The sequence below is a fragment of the Watersipora subatra genome, chromosome 10 (assembly GCF_963576615.1).
Source record: "Watersipora subatra chromosome 10, tzWatSuba1.1, whole genome shotgun sequence".
Lineage (NCBI taxonomy): Eukaryota > Metazoa > Bryozoa > Gymnolaemata > Cheilostomatida > Watersiporidae > Watersipora > Watersipora subatra.
The window spans coordinates 5390890-5405422 of record NC_088717.1 but is presented as its reverse complement, the minus strand read 5'-3'; the positions used below and the strand labels follow the sequence as shown (position 1 = coordinate 5405422).

Genomic DNA, 14533 nt, shown 5'->3' with positions numbered 1-14533 from the left:
TCTGGCAAATACCGATGTCAGAGAAATCGCAGCACCTTACCACGTTCTTAACTCCTTTTGGTTGACTTTACTATCGAAAATTGCCATTTGGTTTGTCGTCCTCACCCGAGATATTTTGTAGAGAAATGTTTAGAATTCTAGGTGATATTGATGGTGTAGTAGTACACATGGACGACATATTGGTAATGAGGGCTGACGAAAAAGAACACAACTACAGACTAACCCTCTTGTTACGCCGCATACAAGATGCAGGGTTGACATTAAACCGTGGCAAGTGTGCTTTTAAGCAGAGATCGATTGAATATTTGGGTCAACATATTGACACAGCTGGTATACATGCTGGTGAATGTATATCGGCATTGCTGGAGTTTCCGACTCCTATGTGTGTGCGAGATGTACGCAGCTTCTTAGGCATAGTTAATCAGTACGGGAAGTTTAGTTCATCAGTGGGACATATTCGTAAGCCATTGAGAGATCTTCTCAGCAAGCAGTCAACTTGGATCTGGAATGCGGCTCAACAACAAGCTTTCGAAAGCTTAAAGCATGAATTTAGGCAGAAACCGGTGCTAGCTCCGAATGATGCAAAGAGAGAGACATACCTGTCAACTGATGCATCTGAGTACGGTCTAGGAGCAGTGTTAAGTCAAAGACAACCTGACGGCACCGGTAGGTTAGTCAATGCAGAAGGTAGATCTTTATCAGAAGCCAAACGTAAATTTGCCGATATTGAAAAGAAATCTCTCAGAGTTACTTGGGCAATTTCGAAATTTTCTAAGTATCTGATTGGAATACCTAACTTGGTGGTAGAAACAGATCACAAGCCACTTGTGTCATTACAGGGTGAACAAGAGATTATTAAGTTACCTCCACGTGTACAGATATTCAGGCTAAAGTTGACACGTTTCAAGTACAAAATTCGACATATCCCAGGTAAAGAGAACTGCTCCGCGGACGCCATGTCGTGCTACCCGAGTGATGTGCCGTTTGAACAGGACGTGATGCTCATAGATGAAGTAGAAGACTAACCTGAGCAGAAGATGCTGATGCCATTTAGTGACATTCAGTTAGACAAGTTTTGACTAGCCCAGGACAGAGACGAAGTGCTCTCACAAGTCGAACGATATGTTTTATCCGGGTGGCCGCACTACCTATCTAACACTGATACTATGTTGAAACCACACTTTGAGAATAGAGGCTATATCTCTCTGTACAAAAGTTTGCTTACTTTTCATTACTTTTTGTAATACCACAGGCTGAACGGTTAGTGACATTGCGCAACATACATGAAGGTCATTTGGGAATGATTAAATATACTGAGAAGGCCAGACTCTCAGTGTGGTGCACTCGCATAACACAGGATATAGAAGAGATGATACGAAACTGTAGCACATGCAAGATGAGTGCACCAACTGTGAAAGAGCCATTGTTGCCAACACCTACACCTACTCGCCCTTGGCAGATGTTAGGGACAGATCTATTTATACACAAAGAGAAACACTATCTGCTAGTAACCGACTACTATTCCCGCTATCCTGAATTAGCACAACTTCCATGTGAGACTAGTAGATCTATGCGTGATTGATAAAATGAAGAATATCTTTGCACGTCACGGTCCCCAGAGTTAGTTATATTCGACAATGGATCGCAATACTCATCAAGCGAATTCAAACTGTTTGCTCAAACCTATGGTTTTCAGAGTATAACATCGTCACCGAAGTACCCTAGAGCTAATGAAGCCGAAGAGAGAATGGTTCAGACAATCAAGAATATCCTGAAGAAATTGGAGGACCCATATTTGGGACTGCTAGCCTATTGTACTTCACCTATACGTGGAGGGCTGTCCCCTGCTGAGTTACTGATGGGTCGCCGACTTCGAAATAATTTCATTCAGCTACACTATCCAGTTACCACTGTTGACCACATAAACTTTCAGAGCAAATGAATAGGAAATTCATATTCAGCTACACTATCCAGTTACCACTGCTGAGGACCACATAAACTTTCAGAGCAAAAATGATATATATAAGGTAAAAATGAAAAAATAACATGGCACCAAGCATGTTAAGTAGTTGTCTACACTATGGAACTGTGAAAGACGTATTGCCCGTCAAACATACATTGTCACAGCTGGCAAAGAGATATGACGTAATAGATCTGCCTTAGTGAGCACTCCGACAGAACACGATGACACTACTCCAAATAATGTTGACACTGACATAACATCTCCTACGACTGTAGGTAGTGAGTCGCAATCTGTTGTCGATACTCCGCGCCGCAGTCGTCCCCACAGAGAGATCCGACCACCTCGACGCCTGATTGAGGAGTGTTAGATTTCTGTATTAGCGTGTAATATGCAATTATAGGTAAATAGAGCGGGCTCTCATTTGCCATTTATGTTATGCTTTCATGCAGCAGCAGAAGTAGTGCTGTTTGCAACAGCCATTATTTATTGTACTCAATCAATAGCTTGGTGCTGTTTATTACATTGCTGTTAGTACATTTAGGTATATAAAGTAGTTGTTTCTATAACAATAGTGTCAGGTGTCTTTGAGTGTCTTGTAATCTTAGAAGGGAGATGTACAAAAGAGTTGTCTACTCTTGTTTCAATATTACATTGGAACATACTCTTGCTTACATATGTGTCAATAAAACAGTTGTGCTCGCTCACGCATAGCACCTGGACGTGCATCTTCCTGCATCTTTACTGTGTTCGAGCAATAATAAACCAAGACTCATTTGTCTTACAAAACACATATTAAACCTTCGTTTTCAGAACAAACACACGGTAGCACAAAATACAGACAGTAATTAAGCAAACTTGATTCCAAACTTGACAATATAAACAAGAAGGACAACCAAATTAGCTCTTTTGATGCGAGCTTGTCTACCCTCTCAAACCGCATATCAAAGATTGAACACTCTTTGAAGCAGGCCTACAGAATTGCCACATTTTCTCTACCACTGACAACACAACCAAATAGAGCTCCCTCAACAGCTCACAATTCTCGCCATTCTGATAAGAAAAATCAAGACAGCTCATCAAATGTAAACAAAGCTGTTAAATATCATATCAAATTCGAACCTGAGAAATGCGTAGTGATTAGTGGCACGTCTGCTGAAAACATAAGATCCCTCAACCATGATTCTATCAGGCACACTCTCAGTGCAAATCATGGCACAATGATGATTGACAACATCTATCGCTACAAATTTAAATCCAACAATCCCAAACACTTGGTACAATTATCTAGCACTGAAGAGGCAGAGAGGGTTGTTTCTAACTGGAACTTAGAATCATTCGGTGGCTCTGCTGCCAGACATACAATTAAGCCTGATAACAACACAACCATAGGCATGATGAGAGGTGTGCCACTAAATTTCTCTGATGATGTCATTCTACAAGCTACTGAGTCAGCATACACTGGATCCAAAACTACTCGGCTCTCTAAAGATGGCCAAAAACTACGTACAATCAAAATAATATTTACAGACCAAAATAAGTTAGCTGCAGCCGTAAAAGATGGCATCACTATTGACTCCTGTAACATGATCTTCAAAGTCGAGCCTCCGTATACTACCAATACTGTTAACAATGTCTGAAAAAGCTATTGGAATGCCTATTGCGCATCTAAATATCAGAGGCCTGGTTAGAAAAGTTGATGAACTTAAATACCATGTAGTCAAACATAGTTTAAAAATTATACATATTTCCGAAGCATTTTTGAAACCTAACTTGAGCTCAAACTTGCTATATATTCCAAACTTTAGTACTATTCGTAGAGACAGAGCTGTAAAACATGGTGGTGGTGTTTTGACCTATATTCATTCAACTCTTAATCATACAGTCTTAACTAATCTTGACGATATTCTTCCTGAATCATTAACCACAGAAATATCCCAACCTTCAGCCAAACCTTTTATCACCTCAGTTGTCTACAGACCTCCTAATTCCCCGGCCAGTTGGTTACACCAATTCGCCTTATACTTTACAAAATGTAAAGAAATTTGTGACAAAATTATTATTCTAGGAGACTTCAACATTGATCTAAACACATCAAATGAAAAATGGACGAACCTAATTAATCAAATTGGTCTTCTACAACTTATCCAATCCCCTACTAAGATTCAAGCCCACTCAAAGTCACTAATTGATCACATTTATGAGACCAATCCAAGTAACATCCACCACCACGGTATCATGGATATTGGCTTAAGTGGTCATAACATGGTGTACGCAAGACGCAAATTAAGGGTCGCGTCACAAACCACAAAACGCCGCACCAAAATCACATACTATGACTGGAAAAACCTTTCGACCCAATCATTCCAAAGAGACATTAATTTTGCTTCCTGGAGGGAAGTTTATGAAGCCAACTCTTCAGAGCTTATGCTGGATAAAATCAATACGAAATTACAGTCAATAGTTGATAGTCATCTTAAACTAAAGACAAGATATGTTAAATCAAAAGTACTGCCAGTTTGGTTGGATCATGAAGTCCAACAAAGCATCCAACGTTGGAACTTTCTAAAAAAAGCTCAACGCTGGGCTGAATATAAACATCAGAGAAATTTCCTCACCAACCTTGAACAGAAAAAGAAGAAACAATATGTTGACAATCTTGTATCTCAATCTGACACCAAACAAACTAAACATCTATGGAATGTACTTTGCAACACTCAGCTATCCTCAACTATTCCGAACATACCACAGTCTCTGACCGATCCTTGCACCTCGTCACTCACAAAAGTAGCGAACTCGCTTAATCATCACTTTGTTAATATAGCTCAATCAACAAAAATTCACTCCTCATAAAACGTGACAACACCATTGACATCAGTTGTACCACCACCTCCCCTAATACACACAATACCTAACATCAACGCTTCAGAAGTAATCCTATTCTTCAAAGCAATTGGCCATAGAAAAGCCACCGGTTTTGACAAGTTGTCAGTTCGCATCCTCCAGTTAGCATTTCCCTTCATTTTTCACTTAATCACCGACATCCTCAACAAATGCATTACAGAAGGCATCTTTCCTTCGCAATGGAAAGTAGCTATTGTAACACCACTGCACAAGGGTGGAGATCCTAATGCTTTGTCAAACTATCGACCTATTGCGGTGCTACCCGTCCTCTCTAAAATATATGACAAGCACATTTTGTCTGCCCTTCGATCTCATCTGAGTGCTAACAAAATCATTAACGTAGCCCAATCAGGATTCGAACGATTGCATTCCTGCACCACAGCTATGCACCATCTTTAATCCACTTGGCTTGATGAGGTCAAATGTGACAAACTTTTCTTATTTTTGTTTCTAGACTTTCGCAAAGCTTTTGACGTAGTCAATCATCAGACATTCCTGAGCAAACTGGAACACATAGGAATAGCTGGTAACTTTCTGAAAACCCTTTAATCTATCTTATCTAATCGTCGCCAATGCGTGAAAACCAGAGACGTTCTATCAAACATGCTGCCAACTACATCTGGTGTCCCTCAGGGATCAATTTTAGCGCCTACCCTCTTTCAAATATACATCAATGACTTATTATCCTTGCCCCACTATTGCAAAGTCCACGCCTATGTAGATGACACCACTTTCTTTATTTCTTCCCGCAACCCGCAACTTCTTCTGCAGCAACCAGACCAAGACATGCTACTCATTCAGCAATGGTGTGTCATGAACAAAATGGAACTAAATTTCTCTAAGTCTCACTACCTACTTATCAATGCCACCAAAACCAACCCAATCAACATTAGTATCGGTGGCCATCTCTTGGAGAAAAAAAGCCAATCTAAGTTGTTAGGCTTCGTAATCAACGATTCTCTCAAGTGGCAAAGCCACATATCACACATCTCCAGCAAGGTTTCTTCTAATCTTAGATTGTTTTATAATCTAAGGCACCTCTTAGACTTCACCACCTCAAAACATTATTACTTCAATTTCATCCACCCTTACCTCATATACGGAATCCACCTATATTACTCACAAAGTCCAACACTCCACACTAACCAACTATATCTACTCCAAAAGAGAGCTCTCTGACTCATCTGTCTCAAACCCAACCGGCAATTGAAATCTAAAACTCTATCAACACATTTAATGATAAACAAGACAACCATACTACCTCTGCCAGCCCTCTCAATCTACTTTACCTGCCTCTCTGGTTTTCTAATAAAGAATAACCTTTGCCCAACTTAACTTTCTGGTGCTTTTGAACACTTAATAAATCCACACACAACCAAAAATCAGCATAAGCTTCTCAGCTCTTCACATCACAACCAATTAAACCTAAAAATTCTGAGAAACTTCAACTCTCTCCCCAGAAAATTACGAACCCTGACTCTTAACTCTTTTAAAACTAACCTCAAACTTCATCCTCTTTGCCAATTTGCATAACCCTAACTCTCTGTATGCCATCCAACAACAACACCAATACCATGTTCTTTTGGACAAATCATATGATGTTACTACTATTATACCTGCTAATACTGCAACCGCTTGTAAATGCTCATCAAATATTGTATTTGTTTTATGTTCGTTTTTTTGTTACTAGTCACGGAAACAGCACAATATATTTTTCACACCCAATTGCTTATGTTCTATCATTCATATTATATTTTAGCTTCATATCTAGATGAATGTGTGGTACGTCTTGAAAAACATGATTTTTTGTGATGAATGTCGATTATCACAATAAATAATGTTATAAAAAAAAGGGCAATGCGTGGAAGGAGATTGCGCGAAAGACGTGATTGGAATTGCAAGTAGCTATTACCAAATATGGAATGCTGCGGACTAAATTGAGCCAATATTTAAATAAAAATAAACCGACAGGCTCTGGCAGGGAATTTGTAACATTTACTTCTGATCCCGAGCATATGCGATGGCTGGCTCCATTTATACAGACAAAGTATGGCACGTCGAACAACTTAGAACAACAACCTGCACATACAAAAAGAAAGCTTGACATCGAAGAACAATCTAGCACAACAACTACTGATGACAATCATACCAACCTTCTAATAGAAGCACCTTTTTGTCCTACCTCCCCATCCACCAAGGACGCCATAGGTATGTAAAAAGTATGAATATGGGAGCAGTTTTTATTGTTGGAATATTGAAAAAATATTATATTCGGAATATTATCTTTGTGCATGGTAGAATGATTGGGATTTTATGTGGTATAGTTATGTTTTAGAAGTGACAGTTCCTGGCATTGAGACCTGTGCATCGACCAAAGTTTCGAAAACCTAAAAAAGCTAATGTAAAATTACGCCATGCCATAGTAGAATGTTTAGGTTTTTCCATTATAGATTTGATTGGCTGTCAAAATTTTGCTTCGAAAAATAGTCAGAAAATATTCTTTATTTGCTATTGTTAAAATGATACCGATGACCTACTAACCAAAGAGCTGATATCAGCGATAGGGAGTCTAGAGCAGGATGATGATGATGAGTGTGGCAATTCCAGTTTTTTTAAGTCGATGTTCAAACACATGAACAAACTCTCAGTTGAAAACCAGCTGAGGTTTCAGCAAAGTATGCTGACAAGATAATCTGAATTACTTGGACAGCAGAATATGCCACCACCACCGCAGACATTTTACACCTACCAGCATCCTTCGACACCATCCAACCCACACACACCACTCTCATTGTCATCAACTCCGCCCCAAAATTCTCCTTATCATCATAACTAAATATATAGCTAATATACATAATATATGGGCATGTCCATAAATAGTAATTTGACATTCAGAGTTATTAATGCCACTACACATGCACATTTGCTCCCATTATAAAATTCTTTGAATTAATTGATGCAGTATTTTCTTGGCTTATAGATGGTATACAATTTACTGCTTTCAAAATAGTAGTTCCCGAGCAATGAAGCGCAACATGTGTAAATGATGGGACATCACAAAATGTCCCATCATTTACTCAAGTTGCACTTCATAGCTATCCTATCCTAATGACAATGACTGTTCCCTGATACAAACGCTGATGGGTTTGTGTTAGTGTGAACATTGTCATCATCGACAATCATCGAAGTATTGTGGTATCAAAGCCGAAATACAGCGATATAGTGTGAACCAGCCTTAAGAGAGAGGCCATGCCTCTATAATCAAAAACACCAAAATTATAAAAGAGAAGATATCAAGAGGAATAACTGGGAAGAAATAGCAAAAGAGTTAAAGCTAGCTAGTAAGTAAATAAATAATAATAATTAATGTATTTCAATTCAAATTAATGCAAATAACATCACTATATAACTATCACGACATCACTAATAACACCACTTTATTAATCAAAACTGTGTACTGTATTTGTTTTTTTTATAATTATAATATAATATAAATACATGTATGTACAATAACATTTGCATTGCGAATTCAGTACACAGTTGTAGTACTGCTATTGAATTATGATATCCTACTTGCCTAATGCTTCTTTTTTCCTGCATTGATTGAATCTGTATTCTACTGCCACTGCTATTACTGGTCACCACATACCAATGTGTGATATAGAGCCTATTGTCTTTCATGTTTACACTAAGTTCGTTGCTTAGATGGAAATGATGCAAAAAGATTTAAAAATTTAAGAGATACCTATGCTAGACAGCGTAACAAGCAAAAGCAACCATCGGGAGCTGCAGCTGACACTAACCACTCTAAGATGGGTGTGGTTGAATATTTAACAGGGTTGGAGCAATACTTGGCAAGGCCAAAGTACTCGTTTACCAAAGGCCAAAGTATTAGTTTACCAAATACCAATACAAATTTTGAGACCACACAAGACATTTTTTAGATCAAAAGGTAAACCCTTCAAATTCAAAGACGGCTGAAAAAGAAAGGGAGCATTTGATATTTCAGCAAGAATGAACAGAAGAATTTGCTTTTGTGGAAAGAGCGGGCTCTGCAGTGTGATTAATATACAATAATAAAACTTTGCCAATGAAACGGTCAAATAAAAAGCGACACATCAACTTGAGGTTTTGACTCTGCAGACCTCAAGGCCTCAGACATGTAGGTGAGTAAGTTCAAGCCACTGAATGAAGAGTTAGAAAGACTTGCATGAGAGCAAGCAGAGCTGGCAAGTACACACAAGTGGACAGACATGAAAAACTTCCACGCGCAAACCAGCTGATTATCAAAACACTTTGCGACACAAGCCGTTTTAACCATGTTTGGCGCTATATATACATGCGAGCGTCATTCTCACGCATGAAGAAAATTAAGATAAACCTGCATTCACATTTAACAGATGCATGCCTAAATTCTTGCATGAAGCTGAATCTCACCACGTATCAAACAGACTAAAAAGCTATCAGCAAAAGCATGCAGCATCAGAAGTCACATTAGTAGTAAAAATTACTTTTCATAATATCTTTGCTATAACATTGTTGTTAAAAATAAGCCCAGCTTTCTTATACTCTAAAATTGCTCAGACACAAAATTTGTTGGCTTTCCTTTTCCACTTTATGTTTTTGAGATTCAAATATACATATGGCTCTCCTAGAATTAAATTTTGAAATATGTGTGCGTTTGGGTCTCTCAGTCAAAAAGGTTCCGGACTCCTGGATTAGACTATTTACATTTTGCTGTTCTTATAACGTAAACTCTCTATAATGTAAACGTTCTTGGAACAGTTTGTTTACGTCATAGGAGCGTCTACTGTACTTGCTAAAACCAGTAACAACCAAAATGGCGTCATGACAGTAGCTTGCCTAGTAAATGGAGTAGCATTGTAAATGAAAGTGGACACTGGGTGCTCCACTACTCTTATACTGGATTTTATTTATCACTCAGGTATAACTGAATTTTGACGCTTGATCACACTAAGTGTATACCTCTTTCATGTGATGCGTCGAGAGGGGGTAGCTGCAGTGTTAGCTCATGTGACAATGGCCAAAGTAGACCAATTAGTTGGCCAGTAGGGTTTTATCCAAAACAGAACAAGGCTGTCCACAGTTGGAAAGATTTTACAATTTCTTGTTTGGGAGGAAGTTTAAGTTGATAAAGTTGATCAGTTGACCATTATTGTAAGTGTCGTTTCTGACCCTAATGGGGGTATTCCAATTATGGCTGCCAAAAGGCTGCAGAGGTGGGCTACCAAACTGTCAGGTTTTAACTATGAGATGAAATGTTGCAAGAGTGAGCAAAATCAAGCTGAGTTTGTATTTAGGTATCCAGCTGAAAGCGTAGGTCGTAACACGGTAGAACAAGAGCAGATAGCATGTGTTTTGCACCTCTTGCCTACCGGTTGTAATATAACGGATGTCGCCAATCGGAAGTGGAGCCTCTCGTGACTGACGATAGTCTCGCTCTCTTATGCTAGTGCTCATACTGACTAGAAGTGTCCTCCGGACCAAAATATATACTTACTAAGGTAGTTATAGGCATACCTGACATGGTGTCAGAAAATACGAGCCGTACGCCATACTGTTGAATAAAGAGCTGTCTACATAGTACTATCAATATTAATTAGAATTGCACTGTATAGAACACTGATCAGAACATCAAAGCTACAGTGGTTTGTTGGTTTGCAGGAACCTTTTGGCAACATAGACTGTAGTGTGAGTATACTGAATTTGCAGAAACGTTAATATTTGTTAACATTACATTGTAACTATAGTGGTTTGTTGGAATCACATTAACATTTTGTATACTTGTATTAATACGGCTTTGGTGGCTTGTTGGAGCCCATGTTTACATTGCATACTATCATATAATAGTGCCATATTTTGTTTCTCGATTTGATGGAGCCAGCATTAGCAACTAGTTTATTTATACAATAAAATATGGAAGACTCAAAAGATGATAGATTTGTGCAGCATTTAGACTTCAAAGATAGTAGCAAATTATTGGCTAGCTGGAAGATATTCACGTAACAGTTCGCAATAAAATAGCTAAACAATGCGGTAAAATGACTGAGAATAAAAGGGTGTCAAATTTACTTGTGCTGATGGGATCTGACAGTATAAAAAAGGATGAACTAAAAGGAAGAGGCTAAACAACGTTTTCAAACGTCTGTCAAACTGGGGACTCATTCTCAACAAAAAGAAGTGTAAGTTCGGTGTGAGCGAGATGGAATTGCTAGGCCATAAACTCTCCAGTAATGGGGTGGCCCTGGGTAAAAGTAAAGTTAGAGATATCCTAAGTGCCAGACCTCCAAGGGACATCTCAGAAGTTAGATATTTTATGGGCTTTGTTAAATACTGTAGAAGGCTTACTTGTAGAAACGTTCCGTTTGATTACGGGGTTGACCAGATCCAAGCATTCAATCTTCTCTAAAAGGCTTTAGCAGATCATGTAACATTGGGGTTCTTTGATGTTAAAGCAAAAACAAAGGTCATAGCTGACGCGGGGCTTGTGGGTTTAGGGGTAGTTTTGATACAGGTTCAAAACGGGGACGTTAGAATTATTAGCTTTGTTAGTTGATCGCTTACTGATGTTGAACGTCAATATAGCCAGAACGAAAAAGAGGGTCTACAGTTAGAGTGGGCCTGCGAAAGGTTTCAATGTTATTTGCTGAGGTTAAATTTCGATTTGGTTACTGACTACCAACTTCTCCTCAGTATTTATAGTAAGAAATCAAAACCCAGCTCTCGTAATGAAAGGTGGGTGCTAAGGTTACAACCTTTTGACTTCAATGTCATTTATGTTAGGGTAAGAAACAATATTGCTGACCCTTATTTAGGTTAATGACTGTAGATCCTAGTAAAACTCTCACTAGGACACAATTAGAAGACTTGGCAGTCCGTAGGTTGGTGATTGATTTCACCCCCCGTGCTTTAACTGTTAAGCCGATTGATCGAGTCACCAATTATTCCAGTGAATGAACAGAGGTGATAGAATGCCTTGAACTCGGAAATTGGCATGACTTTAAAGGTTCTCCCCTTTATAAAACCTTAAAAAACGAATTGTGCATTGTGGGGCGGGTAATTTTGAGAGGGGATAGAAACGTAATTCCGAAAACTCTGAGAAATCAAGTCATATGTCTTGCTCATGAAGGTCACCTGGGTATAGTACAAACTAAGCAAAATCTCAGAACTAAAGTTTGGTGGCCTGGTATGAAGGCTGAAGCTAAAAAGCGTTGTAAATCCTGTAATGGTTGCAAGATCACCGGGCGAGGTTTAAATCCCCTGAACCGCTGTGTTCCACTCCGAGACCAATAGTGACGAGGCAAGAAATTTCAGCCGATTTCCTTGAACCACTCCCTTCAGGAGAATACATACTAGTTGTTATAGACTATTACACAGGTTCTATGGAATTGCATATAAGTCAATAACCGCAGACCAAACTATCTAAGCGCTCAATAACATATTTTTTTACTCATGGCTTTCCAGAACCACAAAAAACTGATAATGGCCCGCAATTCATTCTTCAGGAGTTTGCCCAATACTGTGACCATTATGGTATAGCCAATAAATGTGGAGGTGGAAAGGCAAGGTGGAGGTGGAAAGGCAGAACGCCTCACTTCTAAAACGCATCAAGATAGCATATAGCAAAGGTGGAGATTACAAATCTGAGAACAAGCGCTATATGAGGGCGTACCGTAATGTCCCACATCCAAGTATGGGAAAAACCACAGCTGAACTTCTATTTGGTAGAAAAATCCGAACTAAATTACCCCAGTGGACCTCTAATGTAATGGATCAGAACGTAGCAGATCGTGATAGCCAATACAAAGCTAAATCAAAAGAGTATTTCGACGAAAAGTCGCAGGCCGAATTTTCCAAATCATACCCTGGTGACCGAGTATTAATGAGACAAGAATTTCCATTAAAAGCTGACACATCTTTTCACAAGGAACCAGTCACTGTAACGGGTAAAACAAGAAATCACGTAACCATCAAATGCAGCAATGGCTGTAAGGTTGAGCATAACATCACTTATTTAAAACCGTATATACTATCACCTGTGGTTTCGGTTGTAGACGATGAAGAAAGAGAGCGCGAGCATATCAAATGATAACCAGCTAGAATGGACCGATGATGATATTATATCAACCAATAGTGAAAGTCCAGCAAACATCGAGAAGTCAGACGGTCTGAACGAGAGCATAAAACTCTACAGAAATTTAAAGACTATACCTAGACTGAGATTGATGATACCAGAGATTGATATAGGACGCTACTTTACAGACAGCTGCACTGGACAGTATAAATCATATAAGAGCTTCTGCAACCTGATGCATCACACACTACACTTTGGGATTTCTGCCAAATGGCATTACTTTGCAACCTCTCATGGCAAGTCTGCATGTGACGACATAGGGGCTGTTGTAAAGTAGCATGCCCGTCAAACGCGTCTGCAACGCACTTCTGCTGACTTCATCACAAAACCTAAATAACTATATAATTACGCAATGGAGAATATAAAGTCTGTACTGATTTTATGGTATGAAAATGTGGACATCACTAAATACCGTACACTTCAAGAGGAAAGAATCAGAGACTGTGCCATCCCTGTGGCTGGTTCGCAAAGTCATTATTGTTTTAAGGCAAGTACTGCTAGCCTTATTGGCTATCGGACATCAGGTGGCGATGTCTCTATCACAGTTCAGTACCCATGTTCATGTTGTAATGTTGCAGCCAGAGCAAACACTGTGCCACCGCAAGTTCATTTAGATATGACTACCGTTAAACAGGGTGATATACTGGCCTACAAATATGACAACGATTAGTATGTTGGATAAGTTGTTGAAATAAACATCAACAAGCAGGACTTCAAAGTCAACTCTCTTTACCCAAAAAGTCCTTCAGCTGTATTCAAATATCCTATCAGACCAGATGAACTGTATGTTACTATTCAACATGTGCTCAGTCATTCTACAGACAACCAACCGCCACCATGACTACAAACTTGATCAATAATCCCAGGAATGACTGACAAACCAAGTACATTATCAATTTATATATGATTCAGTAAGGATAAACAGATTACAAAAAGAAGAAATAAAATAAGCAACACATGAGACTGTTAGTTTACGAACTCTTTTATAGAAATACATAGCCATATTGGACTTTTTAATATGACTACTATATCGCGCAACTGAATTTTACTATTTAAAATAGTCATTTGTTAATCATGAAATAGACTAGTTCAAAGCAGGAAAGAAAGAATAATAATGCCAGAATTGAAATCAGCATATATGAATTATGTAGGACCTATGTTTTGTTAACCATATTTTTGTGCAAACATGCTAAATCCAGCTAGTAAGATGACGCAATTTACTCGATGGCGTTGGCGGCCATTTTGAAAATTGGCTATTGCAGCTAATTAATCAGCATTTTTTTCTGCAAATTGTCATGAGATGGCTTAGTTGCACTTAGTGCCCTGTTGAGATTTCATGATGTAGCTTGGTAGCACTCAGTGCCCTGTTGTTTTTACTTGCTGCCTGCTCTTTCTGTGTCGAGCATATACGAGTTGATCACGCTTGCTTGATATAACGAGGGCAGTTTATCTTTAGCCATCATAGCGTTTAGTTTAATAAGGAGATTCCACATGCCAAAGACACAAGCCTACGC

The 14533-nt window shown here is 38.8% G+C and overlaps 2 protein-coding genes across 3 annotated transcripts in view; one reads left to right on the top strand and one right to left on the bottom strand.

The window, feature by feature from the left end:
- Window positions 1-14533, bottom strand: part of LOC137406286 (uncharacterized) — an 87554-nt gene that overhangs the window by 47730 nt on the left and 25291 nt on the right. The gene's annotated exons all lie outside the window — the stretch shown is intronic.
- Window positions 3614-4813, top strand: LOC137406689 (uncharacterized). Its single transcript, XM_068093303.1, has one exon. The coding sequence runs from the start codon at window positions 3614-3616 to the stop codon at window positions 4811-4813; it is 1200 nt and encodes a 399-aa protein (XP_067949404.1).

Excerpts from the sequence above, each read along its gene's own strand:
- LOC137406689 (XM_068093303.1), top strand. The coding sequence starts at position 3,614 with ATGCCTATTGCGCATCTAAATATCAGAGGCCTGGTTAGAAAAGTTGAT.